The 14,612-nt window shown below is 37.2% G+C and overlaps 1 protein-coding gene across 1 annotated transcript in view; it reads right to left on the bottom strand.

The window, feature by feature from the left end:
* GRIK2 (glutamate ionotropic receptor kainate type subunit 2) overlaps window positions 1-14,612 on the bottom strand; it is a 621,233-nt gene that overhangs the window by 278,011 nt on the left and 328,610 nt on the right. Inside the window, exons 8-9 of the mRNA XM_075923935.1 lie at window positions 5,381-5,524; window positions 3,584-3,691 (exon numbers count right to left, since the gene is read on the bottom strand). Of these exons, the coding sequence (XP_075780050.1) occupies window positions 3,584-3,691; window positions 5,381-5,524 (252 nt within the window). The remainder of the gene's footprint in view (window positions 1-3,583; window positions 3,692-5,380; window positions 5,525-14,612) is intronic.

Here is a 14,612-nt window from a genome sequence, read left to right as displayed (position 1 = left end):
TCTTGTTCAAGGCAATTTTATTCTTGTTTCACTAGTAGTATTTCAGGACACAATGTATCAAATGTTTTAGTAAAGAACCTGTATAGTGGGACCAACTTAAAGTAATTTTCCCTACTGAACTATCTTACTATATGTAATGTTTCACTACAATCGGAGTGATAGTTTGATTACTATCATAGATTTCAGCAATTTGGGACTGTCATTAACATAAGTTTAACTATATCCAAATTCACTAATGATAAAACTAACATACTTTGTTTACTGAACTCTAATTCTTCATTTTCATGTGATATTTTTAAAAACTAGTTTGTCTTGCATTCATTGCTGTTTGTACATTGATGATGTTTTATTGCTTACAGGTCTGTTATTCTCTATGGCCAAGATTTTAAAAAAATGGGTATATCCAGGAGAATTAATCTTAATTAATTTAAAGTATGAATTTCAAGTGGATTAGTTAAACCATAATAAATGTCTGTGTGAACAACCTCATACAGAATTAAAGAGGAGTTGCTTTAGTTTAATTACTTCTGGAATTAATTAAACAAAACTGAATTAAGGCAACTTTAGTTCTGAACAAGAGGGATTGAAACTAGTGGATTAACTAATCCACTTCAATTTCACACATTTACTTAATTCAGATCATTTTTCCTTGATGTTCCCATGTAGTCAAGCCCTTAAGTATATTCAGTCTGATATAGGATCATTTCTTATTGCACCATACCTAAGGTTTAATTTAACAAAATTTTATAAGTCTCAAGAGATGGGTCTTCCATTATTTGAAGGCTGTTTTGCTGATTGATCCATTTAATTGTAAGAAAGTTTGCCATAATATATAGCCTTAATTTTACTGTTTGTTAGTTTCATGATTCTACTCGTTTAGCCATATTTGTTGTGCATACTCGTATACATATAAATCAATATATCATTCTCGGTCACTATTTACCTAAAATAAAATGTTTAAACTCTTAACTTTTCCACACAAGCCAGTTCCTCCAGGGTCTGATTATTTTTGTTGCTCTTCCCGCATTTTGTCAATATATTTTGATAATACCCGAAAAATAAACCATATAGAAAAGGATTATTAACTTCCTGTGATACCTTTGTAGCAGGAATCTCAAAATAGTGCTTTTTTTTAACATTTGTAGCTCACTATTTCTATATGACTGTTCTTTATATCTTGTTCAGCATTAGTATTTTCCTTCCAAATGTTTCACTCTTATTTCTTCAGAGGTATGTCTGCATTTTTTTCCAGGGTAAAAAGCTTCTTACTGAATTTTCTTCCCAAATTTCTAATCTCTCTGTGGGCCTTTATTTTATTTCTATATCTTGATTGTGATTCATATCTCCTAATTTCAGATGTATCAACTGTGAGTTTGAGTCCCTTTTCCAGATCAATAATTATGTTTAATAAGCTGTTTAACAAGGATAGATATAACACAGATCACTCTGGAAGACAACATATACTCTCTCTCTAGCTAAATACCTTGCCATTTATTGATATCTTTTGTTGATGGTCTTTCAGACAAGTTTCAATTTGCATGACACTGGTTACCAGTGATTACCACTGCCAAGGTAATTTCTATTCATTTTTCAAGGAAGATTGTGAAATACAGAATCAAATATTTTACTGAAACCTAAATATATTACACCTACTGTGTTTCTTTCATCTGCTATTTTTTTTATTTCTATCAAAAAAGCAAACAAGCTTGTCTGGTAAGATTTATGATTTACACTGCTTATTGTTGTTACACTCCTTCAGTCTTCAGTGTCTGTTCCAAATGCTTGTCGTATCGCCTTGATTTTTCTCTCCTATATTCTCACCATAGTATTTCATATTTATTCATTATTAAACTGTATCATGTTGGTTTTGTGAATATTTCTGACTCTACTATCAGGCCAGATCCTGAGAGGACCTGAATATCCTCAAGTCCCTGTGAAGTCATTCAAAGCTGAGGGGATTGAACCCCTCTTGGGCTCAGGTCCATACTGCTCCTTCATCTCTTGCTCAAGGTAACCATCAATAATAATATCTTGTGATTGATAACTGTATCACTTCTAGCTTTTGCTTATTCCCACAGTCCTTGTATAGTACAAAAACACTTACATTTCTTATGATATGACTATCTTTATAGATCATTTCCATCCTTTCTATTTTCACATAGGAATCATATATTCACCGACCTAGCTTTTAATTTACCTAGCAAGCTCAGTTTAAATACATACATTTGTTAATTCTCCTAATTAAATGGAGATCTATTGCAGACAATCCCCTCTCATCAAAGAAAGCCTTGTAATGCTCTATGAAAACAAACTCCTTCTATGTGTTCCATCAGCTAGTCTCCAGAATCATTATTTGTAATGTAGCTGAAACAAGACACACTTTATAAGTCTATTCTGGACTCAGTTGAAGAAGGCCATGCATTACGGAGTAGATTTTCAATGGAGTTCATCCTCCACTAGCTCCCATTGAAACACCTTAATATATGGCCAGATTTTCAAAATTGTTCACACCCAGGAATTTCTTCATAAGCAATTATCTGTCCAGAGAACGGGACACTTCTGAAAACTAATCATTTCATTCAGGAATCTAAAGAGGGGTAGAGTAACTGTTTTGAAGATCTGTGATGCAACTCTAGCACTATTAAAATCAACTGGGATGTAACCATTGACTTCTGAGGAGTAGAATTTCGATCCTGGGCCAGATCAGTGGGGTGCTGTGGGTGTTTATTACTGTATTGGTATAAACTTCATTTTGAAGTGGGGTTGACCAAATCCCTGTTAAATGTATGTCTAGAGCATATGGAAGAGGGCAGATATTCTCAATTTATTTTCTTGTTTTACAGTTAAAAGCTGTTTAATTTTTCCATAGATTTTCAGAATCCTCCCCACATTATGCTGACTTCCCAGAGTTTCCTAACAAAATCCATTAAACAGATTTAAAAAAAAAACCTGTAGAAACTCCCAGCACTTCTGGAAACACTCAGCTCAGTAGACAGCCCTCTGTGTCCTTCTTCATCAACTTTTGTGAAATATAGCTTATTATTTACTATCTCTAGAGAACCTTTACATTTGTTTTAAACTTTTAACTTGTTATACTTAAAAAATCTTCTCTTTCATTTTTGGTACTTGTTCTATGGTTACATGTTGATTATTTATATATATTTCTGGTTATCCATAATCTGTAATCTCGCTATGGGTATGAATTGTATATCCAAATATTCAGAGCAAAATCCAAGTGCCTCTTAATTATAATAGTAGACATGTAGTTTCTACCCAGTTAATGAAGGCCATGCTAATATAACACATTAAACAAAACAAAATGCTTTAATTGTCCTAAGTAATACTTTATCTCTACTTACTAATTATGAATGAGCTCTTTATTTCCATCCTAATAAATGATGATGTTTTTGTAAGGTTGTTTATTAAAGGCTGCCTCCCTCTTAAGAATAGAAATTGCATCTCCATTCAGTGTGATATAATTGTAACACAGTATAAATAGCTTATTCATATAGGAAAAATATTTAAGTATTTACATAATACTTCATTTTACTTTCCAAATAAATAGACTGAACATCTCAAGTACCTTTTCAAGACCTTCCTCCTTGAGGCTGATCACATCTAAATCAAAATCTGTCCTTAAGCCATTGGTTTTGTTGAAAGTTATCCTGCCTGTGAGACCTTCCCAGTGGGCCTATGAAAGAAGAAAAATAATGTCCATAAATAAGAAATAAAAAAAAATATTTTCCACCAAAATGGGGACATTAATTATTCATTGCATTTAAATAATTTACCTTGTGGCTGATTTAAAAATAAAATTATTGCATCACCATAATAATTTCTGAAATTTACAGGGTTTTTCGTACTTGAACCAAACTTTCCTTAATCAGTGCAAACAATATCTTAACAGCCTTCTATATTAGCCAAAAAAAAAAAAAAAGGTTGGTCTTAGTATGATAAATGTCTGTTTTCATTAACTTTCATAAGAACATAACATAAGAACATAAGAACGGCCGTACTGGGTCAGACCAAAGGTCCTTCTAGCCCAGTATCCTGTCTACTGACAGTGGCCAGCACCAGGTGCCCCAGAGAGGGTGGACCGAAGACAATGATCAAGCGATTTGTCTCCTGCCATCTCTCTCCAGCCTCTGACAAACAGAGGCCAAGGACACCATTTTATCCCATTTATTTCCTCAAACATTTATAATTGCCATTTTTATTTCCCCATGCTATGGACTCGATTTGTTTAATTTCTACCATTTTACTTTTCTGCAAATCAGGTTGTGATGGTGTGAGGTGCTGAGCCTCAAATACTTTGGCAACAGCAGGCAGTGCCAGAGGTGCTGGAACAATTTTATAGCACAAATCCTAAGAGCCATTTAACCAAACTAAGCTCTGTATTTAAAGAAAACCACTTCAAGCAGCACTGCTATTTCCATCACCTATGACACTGAAGGCCTTGGGTCAGCACTCATCAGAAGTGAAGGCTTAATCTTAGAAAGCACAATGCCCTATTTTCTTGTGATTTAAAGATGACAATTTTTAAATGGTATAGCCAAATGATACCATTAATGGGTTCTGCAAAAATGGTAATTGTTAATAACTAAAAATAAGAAGCATATTACATTCCTAATAATATCTCTTATAGTGAAAGTGTTAAAGAAAAAATGTCAGAACAGCAATATATGATCTTACACATAGGCATAGTTAAAAACAGAATTTTATTGCACCGCTGTATTTATCTTTACTACAGTATTTCCTATACTTACAATGGAAATTTCAGTACTAAGCATGTATAGGGCAACATATTAAAACAATGTACAGTGTTGACCCTCAATATCCTAAATTATGCATGACTGTATAAGTACTAACTTTTAAACACAAATCCAAGAGAAGTTATATTGAGGCAAAACACACAAATCAAAGACATTTAGGGAAGAAAATATTCAAGCCTATATTTTTGCATATTATCAGAGATGTTCTGAATAAATACTGAACAGAATAAAGAGGAAATGGCTGAGGTATAGGTTACGTGGGTAGTGGTGGACCAAGGAATAAAGGCTAGAATTTTGCTTTTAGAATTATTTGTTACTTATTTGCCTCTGTAATCATTTTGGCATCACAGACATTCCACAGTTATTTCATCTGTTTGCAGTCCAGTACTTTCACTTTTTTGTGTACTTTAAAATTGTTCCTGTATGATCAGCCATATGTGCAGCTTTAAATGTAAAAGCAGCTTTGACTGCAAGTCTCCCTCCACCCAACAAGCAGAAAGAGTCCTACCTGCTAAAAAAATAAATGTAAAGTAGACTGAGGATGGAGAAGGGGAAATAGCGTGGAGGGAGGGGAGATGAAACCAGAACATATCTAATTAATAGCATACCTCTTTAATGAGACTCATAAAGCGGGTCCCAAAGCGCCAGGGTTTGTGCCGATTACACTGTAATGAACTGACAGTCATCTGTGGGAACTGCTGGACAGCCACTGACACCACGTGAACTGCATCATACATTAAAGCTGCGTCAGTCTGAAATTAGATTGAAATCAATGCAGTGAACACAAAATTGAATGTGCATGGCAGAGAATAAAAAAAGAGAAAGAGAAAAAAAATCTATCCCACTGTTTGTTATAATACAAAAAAAAGAGCATGACTTCCTGTGCAGCACTGTAAAATGAAACATAGTTACCGAGTTCCTACATCAGAAATGTCAAGCTCTTCGGTTTTAGCTTTTCTTTTTTAAATCTGATATAAGGCCCCAGTTACATACTATCCTGGATCACTGCAGACTTCTGCCAAGTAAGATGACTTGTTTGCAATATTAAAAAACTGGTACCCGAGGGGGCTATATAAATCATACTATGCATGTATAAATCAATGAACACATTATTCTCTTGGGCAAGGAGAAAAATGAAAGATTACAAAGGCCTCAGCTAACAGGAACATGCACAGGCAGTGAAAATATTAATATTTTTTCTATTTTAGAATTACAAAGAAGATAGAGTCCCAAAGGTGCTCAGCACATTCACTAAACACTTTTTAGGAAATCTGTTTAATCCCGTAAGGTTGATTTGACCAATTTTTCCTATAAATAAGAGGCAATTCAGATTTACATTAAAATTCATATCCATTTTAATTGTTATCTTGTGTCCCTCCAAATAAATAGGCTGTTGAAATCCAGTAAATGCTAACCAACATTGTGCTAACTACTGTATTGAGCTAATCACTCAACCAATACTATATGCTCCACAAAGAAACCAAGATGTCTCTTCCATTTTGTTTGATAAATAGTGAGTGGCAAGTATTGCCACCAAAACTGAGACCAAGACTCAGAGTGAGCCAGAGGAAATGAACTCTGCTATCTGCTCACCATACCTAAAAGAGAAAAGGGCCTATTTCCTCTTCTTAGTCACATAATTAGTGAGCTGTGAAATGAGTTCTTTAATGGATAGGAAACCTAGAGCTTATTGCACTTGTCACAATACAATACAATGTAATATAAAATGAGTTTATATAGCGCCTTTCATGCAAATGCATCCCAGGGCGCTTTACCATATGCAAAAGAGCTATGCAGCTACAGCCCATAAGCCATGTTTATAGTGAAATAAGTCTCCTGAGGTGACATTTCAAAATCCAAATGGGAATAAATTCAGTTTTGAAATAGTCAGTACAATGGCTTCAGATGATTCAAGTAGCAACTAGGCTTTTACTAAGACTACAACTCAGACAAATAATACACAGATCCAAAATTGTTCACCCACCTAATAAAGCATGACAATATTTTTAAGGCCAAATTGATATCTGAGAAGAAGCCAATGTTCCTCCTACAGCCTGGAATACTATGCTAGGTTTGCTTTGTATAAGTTAAAGTTCTAGTGGCCATATCTTGCTTAAGTTGGAGCCATTCAATATTTTCTTAAGGAAACTGTAAAATAAGGTACTACACATGAGTCTGCCTCAGATTTCAAATCTATGTACTATAGTCTTCTTATAATCCTGTACTTTCATTCCAAATGTCTAACTAAATTCTTGTAACTATTGAAAGGAAATGCTAATCACACATGTCCCGTGGCAATCAGTAGTCAGAATGCTTCCACAATGATCATCACGATTTTTGCAAAAGCAGGAATAGCAACAATATTACTTAAAAGAGAGAGACAGCCAAATTCAACAAATCAGTTAATCCAAATGTAAATCATCTTCGTATTACATTTGTGCCAGCCCATTCATGAACAAATGTGTTTGGAGGAGGACAGTATATAGAGCACTCTCTCCTGTAGGAAAAGGGAGACAATGATAAGAGAAACAAGCCAGAGCCAGAACTAAAGGCCAGAGTCAGTTAAGAAAAGTGACCCTGTGAAGAGCGGGGAAAGAGCTCTGTGTGATTGGCAGAAATCCCACAGATAAATGTGAACCTTTGGACTGAAATAATGGATTTTACTGATGGGACTATTTGGAAGGCTTTCACAACAGTGAAAGGTAGTAGAAATCTTTAAGGGGACATGAAGAGGGAGAACAGTGAGAGACAATAATGTTCACAGTCCACAGATCAAGACAACAAGCAACTGATTATAGGGTCTTGAGTGTAAATATATTATTTGTTGTACAACCATAAAAGTACTAAAAGTCTGGAAAAATCATAAATTGCTAAGGGACATCGAGCCTTATAAAATTGCTCAGTGCTAACTGGCTTAATGAAGAATTGTTAGAAACAATTCAGTTACTAAAATTTAAGGGAGTCAAGTTAAAATTGTTTCAGAAGTAGGACTACATCCATTTTAAAAATTATCTTGTATGTAATGTGATGTTTCTTCCGTTTGCCCATTCTACACGAGGGTTTCAAAAGTGATATTAAGGCTTCATGTTTTACCCTTGACCTTTTCACGTTTACATAGATGTGGGTTTCCTATGATGTCGGCCTGTCACCAGTTTTGGAATCTGGTAGAGATTTTCCCACATGGTGAAATGGACAAGTTGATTTTTTTCCACCTCCCATCTGGCATCCAGGAGACCTGTTGGGGAGCTTCCAATGAAGCTTGTAGGTTATAAACATTCCATTTAATGGCCCTTAAATCCACTGAGTTTCCTAGGTACTTGCATGATATGGTAAAGGACATACAAATATCTGAGTAGTTCTTCTCCCTCTTGTATGGGGAAGCCTGGGAGCTTGACATCCAGAGTCTCTGGATGGACCTGATAGTGTAGAGGGCATGACCTTCCTCTAGCTCTCACCCTCAGGTATAGTACCTCAGGAGCCAGAGATAACAGCTGAGACCAGTGCTAGAACACTCTTACTGAGTACTTTTGGGTGTTAACTACTATTGGTTAAATAAATTGCAGCCTCCACATTTACCCACATTATGGTGCATATGTGGGCACAGAAACTGTGAGACATAAATAGCAACATAAATGTCTACATATCACTTTTTTCAAGTACAAGAAAGGTCAATGTACCCAATGAACTGTGTTACTTTGATTTAAACTTCATTATATTTCAGTTCTGATCTGGTTTTAAGATGCAAAAATGTACTTTACAATTTAGAAACATCTACCATATATGTATTATACAGCCATGAATAGCATTAATTCCTGACTAATGGAAGGGTTTTTCCTGATTCATTCTTCATTAAATAATTCGAAGGAAGAAGTACTGTTCCTCAGAGAGAAAATCCTATTTCAGTTTTTATTGTATAAATCCCAGCCTTCTTTAAACCCTAATCTAAAAAATTCTAAGTAATTTAGATTATATTCAGGCATAATTTGGAGAAATTCTTCACTGCTCAAAACCAGTTGATAAACAACAGATGGAAAGCAGGTAAACCAACAGGTTTTCAATTAAGTTTCATTTAACTAATACAATTTTTTTTCTTAATTAATTTTTGCACTAATAAAAGCCTAGAGAAATATATGTCTTTCTGTGGAATATTTGGAATTAAGGCAGATCTCTAAATTGAGTGTTATAACAAATAATATAAAACCGATGGGATAGAAAGTCTTAATAACATTGGCCTTATTTGAATTTGATTGGTATTAACTGGTGATTTTACTGAGAGCTAGTTTATTTTCAGTAGCTCAGATAATTCATGTATTTCTAAGTCTGCAAGACACAGAGCTATGCTTGTTAAGTCCTTCCTTAGACAGGCAAATTTTTCAGTTAAGTCAGCATAATTTTCACTGCTTAACTGGAATGACAGATGAGGAGTTATAATTGTCAAAGCCCGGGTCTACATTAGGGAGGGTATGTCTACACTGCAAAGTTAATTCGAAATAACAACCGTTATTTTGAATTAACTTTAATAGCATCTATACATGATAAATTAATTTGAAATAGCGGAGTGCTTAATTCGAATTTGGTAAACCTCATTCTACGAGGAGTAACACCAAATTTGAAATAGCTATTTCAATTTAAGTTCTGTGTAGACACTTAATTCAAAATAGGGGGCCTCCAGCCCTTCCCAGGGAGCCCTGGTGGCCAATCTAGGCACAACCAGGAAAACTTACTCTCCTCTCCCCCAGCCCCGGAGCCATTAAAGGAGTAGACCCTGGCCACAGTGCCTGTGCCAGCTCCAAGCTGGCCAGCACAGAGCCCGCAGTGGCCACCGGGGCCCCTGATCCAGTGGCCCCAAAACATGAGCCAGCAAGCCACTGGCAGCCAGCGCTCCACCGCTCTTCTGGAGCAGTCTGCCAGCTACCAGGAGCCTGCCAGGGCCCAGAGAAGGTGGGCACCTTCCTGGTCCAGGGTGAAGATCATGGACCTTATTCAGGTTTGGGAGGGATGCCCCCAACATCCATGATCTCTGCACTAGATGGAGGAATGCGGCCGTCTATGGCAAGATAGCTGCCGGCCTGGCCACCAAAGGCCACATGCGAACCCAGGAGCAGGTTTGCATGAAAATCAAGTTGGTCCAGTGAGACCCCCCAAACCTGGGTCCTGAGCTTCCCCTCCCCCTTCTTTCCCTTGCTTCCCCTGTCCAGCTCCCTCCTCCCAGGTTTCCCCCTCCCTCTTCCCCTCTCCCACCTCCTTTGCCCAGTCTCCCCAGAGGTTCATCCCCCCTCCCCAGGTTTGTTCAATACACCCAGTTTCTATTTTTGAACATACGTGTCTTTTGTTTGATATCAGGAAGGGGGGCTAGAGAGGCGTAAGTGGAAGGACGTGAGGGAGGACTGGGGCACGAGCCCCCAGTGGGGAGGACTGGGGTGGTTCTGAGGGCTCCTCCGGGTGGTCGCTCTCCCGCAGGGCCTCTTGGATCCTGACTGCCCCTCAATGGACCCCCCGGATGGCAGTCTGCAGCACGTGCAGCTGGACTGATGGCAACGACCCCACAAGATGCACCGGCATGCACAGGAGCAGCTCTAGCTCCATGTGGCCGAGTGCTGTCGTGTCCTGAGTGTGGGCACTCAGGGCACTCAAAGACAGGACTGCTTTGATGTCCCTCATCAAGGTAGACAAGAAAGCGGGGAACTCTGAGAACTGTCTGTCCGGGGTGGGGGTAGGGTCCCTTTAAGCACAGAGTTCAGTTAGCCTCAGGTAGCAGCCCCACACACTAAGTCCTAACCTGATGCCCTGCCAGCACTGGTTCCGGCCAGCCTTAACTTCAGTTCAGGGTCCACTCAGTGTGAACGTGCTATTTCAAAATAGTAAAACACTATTTCGAAATAGGTTTTGTGTGTAGATGCATTAATTCAAATTAGCTTAATTCAAAATAACTATTTCGAATTAAGTTAACTCGAATTAACTCTGTAGTGTAGACATATCTGGAGTTACTTCAAAATAACTTCCCTTATTTCAAAATAAGAGGAGTATCCACTCTACCATGGCTGTTATTTCCAAATTATGGGCTGGTTATTTTGAAATAACAACTCCTGCTTTCCATGAGGAAAAACACTTACTTCAAAATAGCTGTACATGTGGACACTCCACTGCTGCTATTTCAAAGTAACTGCTCCACAGAGTCATTCTGAGTAATTACTCCCCAGTGCTTCCTGGGGCTTGAAGCAGAGGTAGCACGTCCACATTAAGGGAGCCTGCCTCGGACAAATTTTGAGGCTTCCCTGTAATGTGGACATGCTATTTTGAAATAGTTATTTCTGGAGTATTTATTTTTGAAATAACTTATTTTGAATATTTCCTAGTATAAATGTGCCCTCCCTCTTGGGACAGTGACAGTTACCATGTTGATATTATTGTTCCCTTTTAAGGCAAGATATAAGCCAAGGTTTGAAGCCCTGAGGATATTCATTCAGGAGCAGAAATTGGTGATAAGTATTCCTGTAGTGTTTATATGTTTATTTACAAAGAATATGCAAAGTCCTGTGTCTCTGAATCACAAGGAATCAGATTGCAGAAAACAGCTTATTTTGCTTGCAGCAACTTTTACTGTACTTCTCGGCCTGCACCCCTGACTCAGTTAACTCTCCCCAGGTTTTTTCCAGGATCAGACACTAGGCTTCCAATTGTCTTTTTCTGGTTTCTCCCATGTGCTGTGTTCATGCACATACCTGGTCACAATACTCAGTGGCACTTCCCTACCCACATGGTACCATTTTCTCTATTTATCCTTTTTTTAAGTGTGGGTCCCTTAAGTGTTACCTTCAGCTATCTTAGGTGAAAGGTGTTTTCAGCTACATGAGGATTTAACTCCTCTGATAACTCATTTTTGCTCAGCTCATAACAATACCTTAATGTTTGTGAAAGGCTATTTTAAATTTTTGTGACTTTATGATGTATAGGGAAGGGCTGAAGAGCGTTTTTTTGTTGTTGTTGTTGTTTTGGTTGTTGTTTGTTTCCAACATTTATATCTGTACTTATTTTACATTAGTGATGGGGAGTCCTGTGGCACCTTATAGACTAACAGATTTATTGGAACATAGCTATCGTGTGCAAAGACCCACTTTGTCAGATGCAGACTCACTACATGCATCTGACAAAGTGGGTCTTTGCCCATGATAGCTTATGTTCCAATAAATCTGTTAGTTTATAAGGTGCCACAGGACTCCTCGTCGCTTTTTCAGATTCAAACTAACACGGCTACCCCTCTGTTATTTTATATTAGAATTTCAGACCCTGTCCAATCTGACTCTATCAAGACTGGAGAACTAATGACTTGGTAAATTGATAACTTCAAGGGAGAAGACAGAGCTAGAGAGAGGATAAGGGATTTATAATCAAAGTGCTTAAAATTCATTAAATTCTTTGATATTTAGTTTTTGTTAAAATCCCTATGTAATGTCAGTGACTCATTCATATTGTGTATTAAAAAGTCTGTAAAATATTGTTAAACCTAATGTGTGAGAGATATCAATTGATATTATTTAGGATTCACCACCACCAACAAATAAAACCAAATAAAATAAAAAACCAAGTAGAAAAAAACCCCAACTTTAAGGCTTTACAGATGCAAAAGAGGGCACAAGCCCCCTTTTATAAAAAAATCTTTTACAAGCTACTTTTAATGGCTGTGATTGCAGAGACAGGAATGGAACTCAAGACCACGAGGTCTCAGTCCTGATATTAACTTGCCACCCCTTCAGTCTCATAGCTTTTGCTTTCTATTTAAGGATTTCTTTTTATTTTAAGCATCCTTTCAAATTATCACCAGATTTTTTTTTCTATATAGTGGAACATAAAGAATGAACACTTTCCACCCCAATATAAATCCTATTTCTAAGTATGAAAAACTATTCCTGGTTTTACTTTAGAAGTTCCCCTTTCTCTTGTTAAATCCTCTGCAAGTATTAACTTATTATCTGCCTCCCCCCAGCACAAACTGAGTCTATATATTAGCAAATGTATGCCTGCATTTGTTTCCAAGGTAACCATAACAAAAGTAGCCTGAGAAATGTAGTACAGAAAGTGGAAGAAAATTGTCCACCAAATAATTTAAACACAGTTCTTGAGAATGTTCCAACATGTAAAAAATAGTTCATGTAATATGTTCAAAGTGTAAAATAACTTCTCTTATGTTGGAATGGTTAGTAAGCTCAGAGAGAAGGCACCAAATTGTTCTTAGCTCCACAAGCAGCCAGCTTTTAAAGGGTCTATGAAGTCACTCCCACATAGAAATGATGATGTAATTTGCATAGTCATGCCCATATCCGCAACTTGATATCCATCCTTACAATGGGTTAGACCAAAATTAATATTTGACATCTTGTGGTTGGTAAGAGGTAATGCAGCTGCACCACAAAATTCAACTTGCTCCAGGGAGGAAGAGGGAATCTGCTACTGATCCATACAAATAGCAGATTATTTCCCACCTCTGTCGTGAAGGAGCTGCACTGCACAGCTCAATGTGAGTAGAGTCAAGGTTCTTCCCATTCCCTATCTACCTCCCTCTCTTCACCCACCTATGTTTCAGGAGCAGGAACAATCTTGCAGTGCCTGCTCCCCATCCCTCTATGTACAGATCAAAGATGTTGGGAGGCCACAAAAGATGTTGAGGTGATGGGACACACCTAACTTTACTCTGTAGCCACATAAAGCATACTATAAACTTCCCCTTTGTGAAGAGCTTATGTTGTGTGTTACACTACTCAGGGCAGCACAACGTCATTTATATCATACCCTGGAACTCCTCTATATAATTCCCAGACCCTACTTTCCAATATTAATCATCTAGCCCTTCTCCTAGGCCTTGCCTCATAGGCAGATAATTTATATACATTACAAAAATATTAATTAAAATTGAAAAACCACATAGCCAAAGCAAATCACATCTCTTTCCTCCTCCTTTCTCTGTATTATGTGTAATTTCCTATTCTCCAGAATTACTTTATTTAGGGTGTGTGTACACAGCACAGTTATTTCAAAATAACAATGTGAGTGTCTATACAGCAATTCTATTACTTTGAAATAAATTCAAAATAACGGACGGCTTTTTCTGACTTCTGTAAACCTCATTCCACTGCTGCTATTTTGAAATAGTTCCTCCTCAAGGCCATTCAAAGTAATTACTCCCCAGTGCCTCCTGGGGCTCTAAATTGAGGTAACATGTCCACATTAGGGAAGCCTGCCTTGGAATAATTTTGAGGCTTCCCTGAAGTGTAAATGTGCTATTTTCAAATAAGCTATTTCAGAGTATTTCTTCTGGAATAGTTTATTTTGAAATAAGTGTGCAGTGTAGATGTACCCTTACTGAGTTCTCGTAAATCCTATGCAGCAAATGTGTACCACATACCTCCAGAAGGTAACCCAATGTGTGTGAAAGGGGAGAAGATTTAGCCCCTGTGAAGTAAAATTAAAGCATCTTTTTTTTCCTTTTAGGACTGTCTTTGTCATAGAAACAGACTGATTCCCCCCTTCTAAATAAATCATAAAAAGTAGTTGAATGCAAAGATGTAAGGAAAATCTGACAACAACACTGAACAGAGATGGGAATGGAGCACCTACAATCGAAGGACCATCACTATTAAAGATGCCTGTTATTTTCCCTGAAAGTTGTTTGATTAAAAAAAATGACATAAAGCTGTCATTAAAAATTATAGGATATGAACGACATAAAACTGTCACAAAAGTACAGAGTTGTATAAAAGACCAACTTAACATTTATTTATAAATGTCTGCAGTTGCTTGGATATAACAGCACGTATGGCCTGCTCAGATAATTACATTTCAAGG

This window comes from Pelodiscus sinensis, chromosome 3, assembly GCF_049634645.1.
Source record: "Pelodiscus sinensis isolate JC-2024 chromosome 3, ASM4963464v1, whole genome shotgun sequence".
NCBI classification, from domain to species: Eukaryota; Metazoa; Chordata; order Testudines; family Trionychidae; genus Pelodiscus; species Pelodiscus sinensis.
The sequence above is the reverse complement of the archived record's forward strand: the minus strand, read 5'-3'. Positions and strand labels throughout refer to the sequence as shown.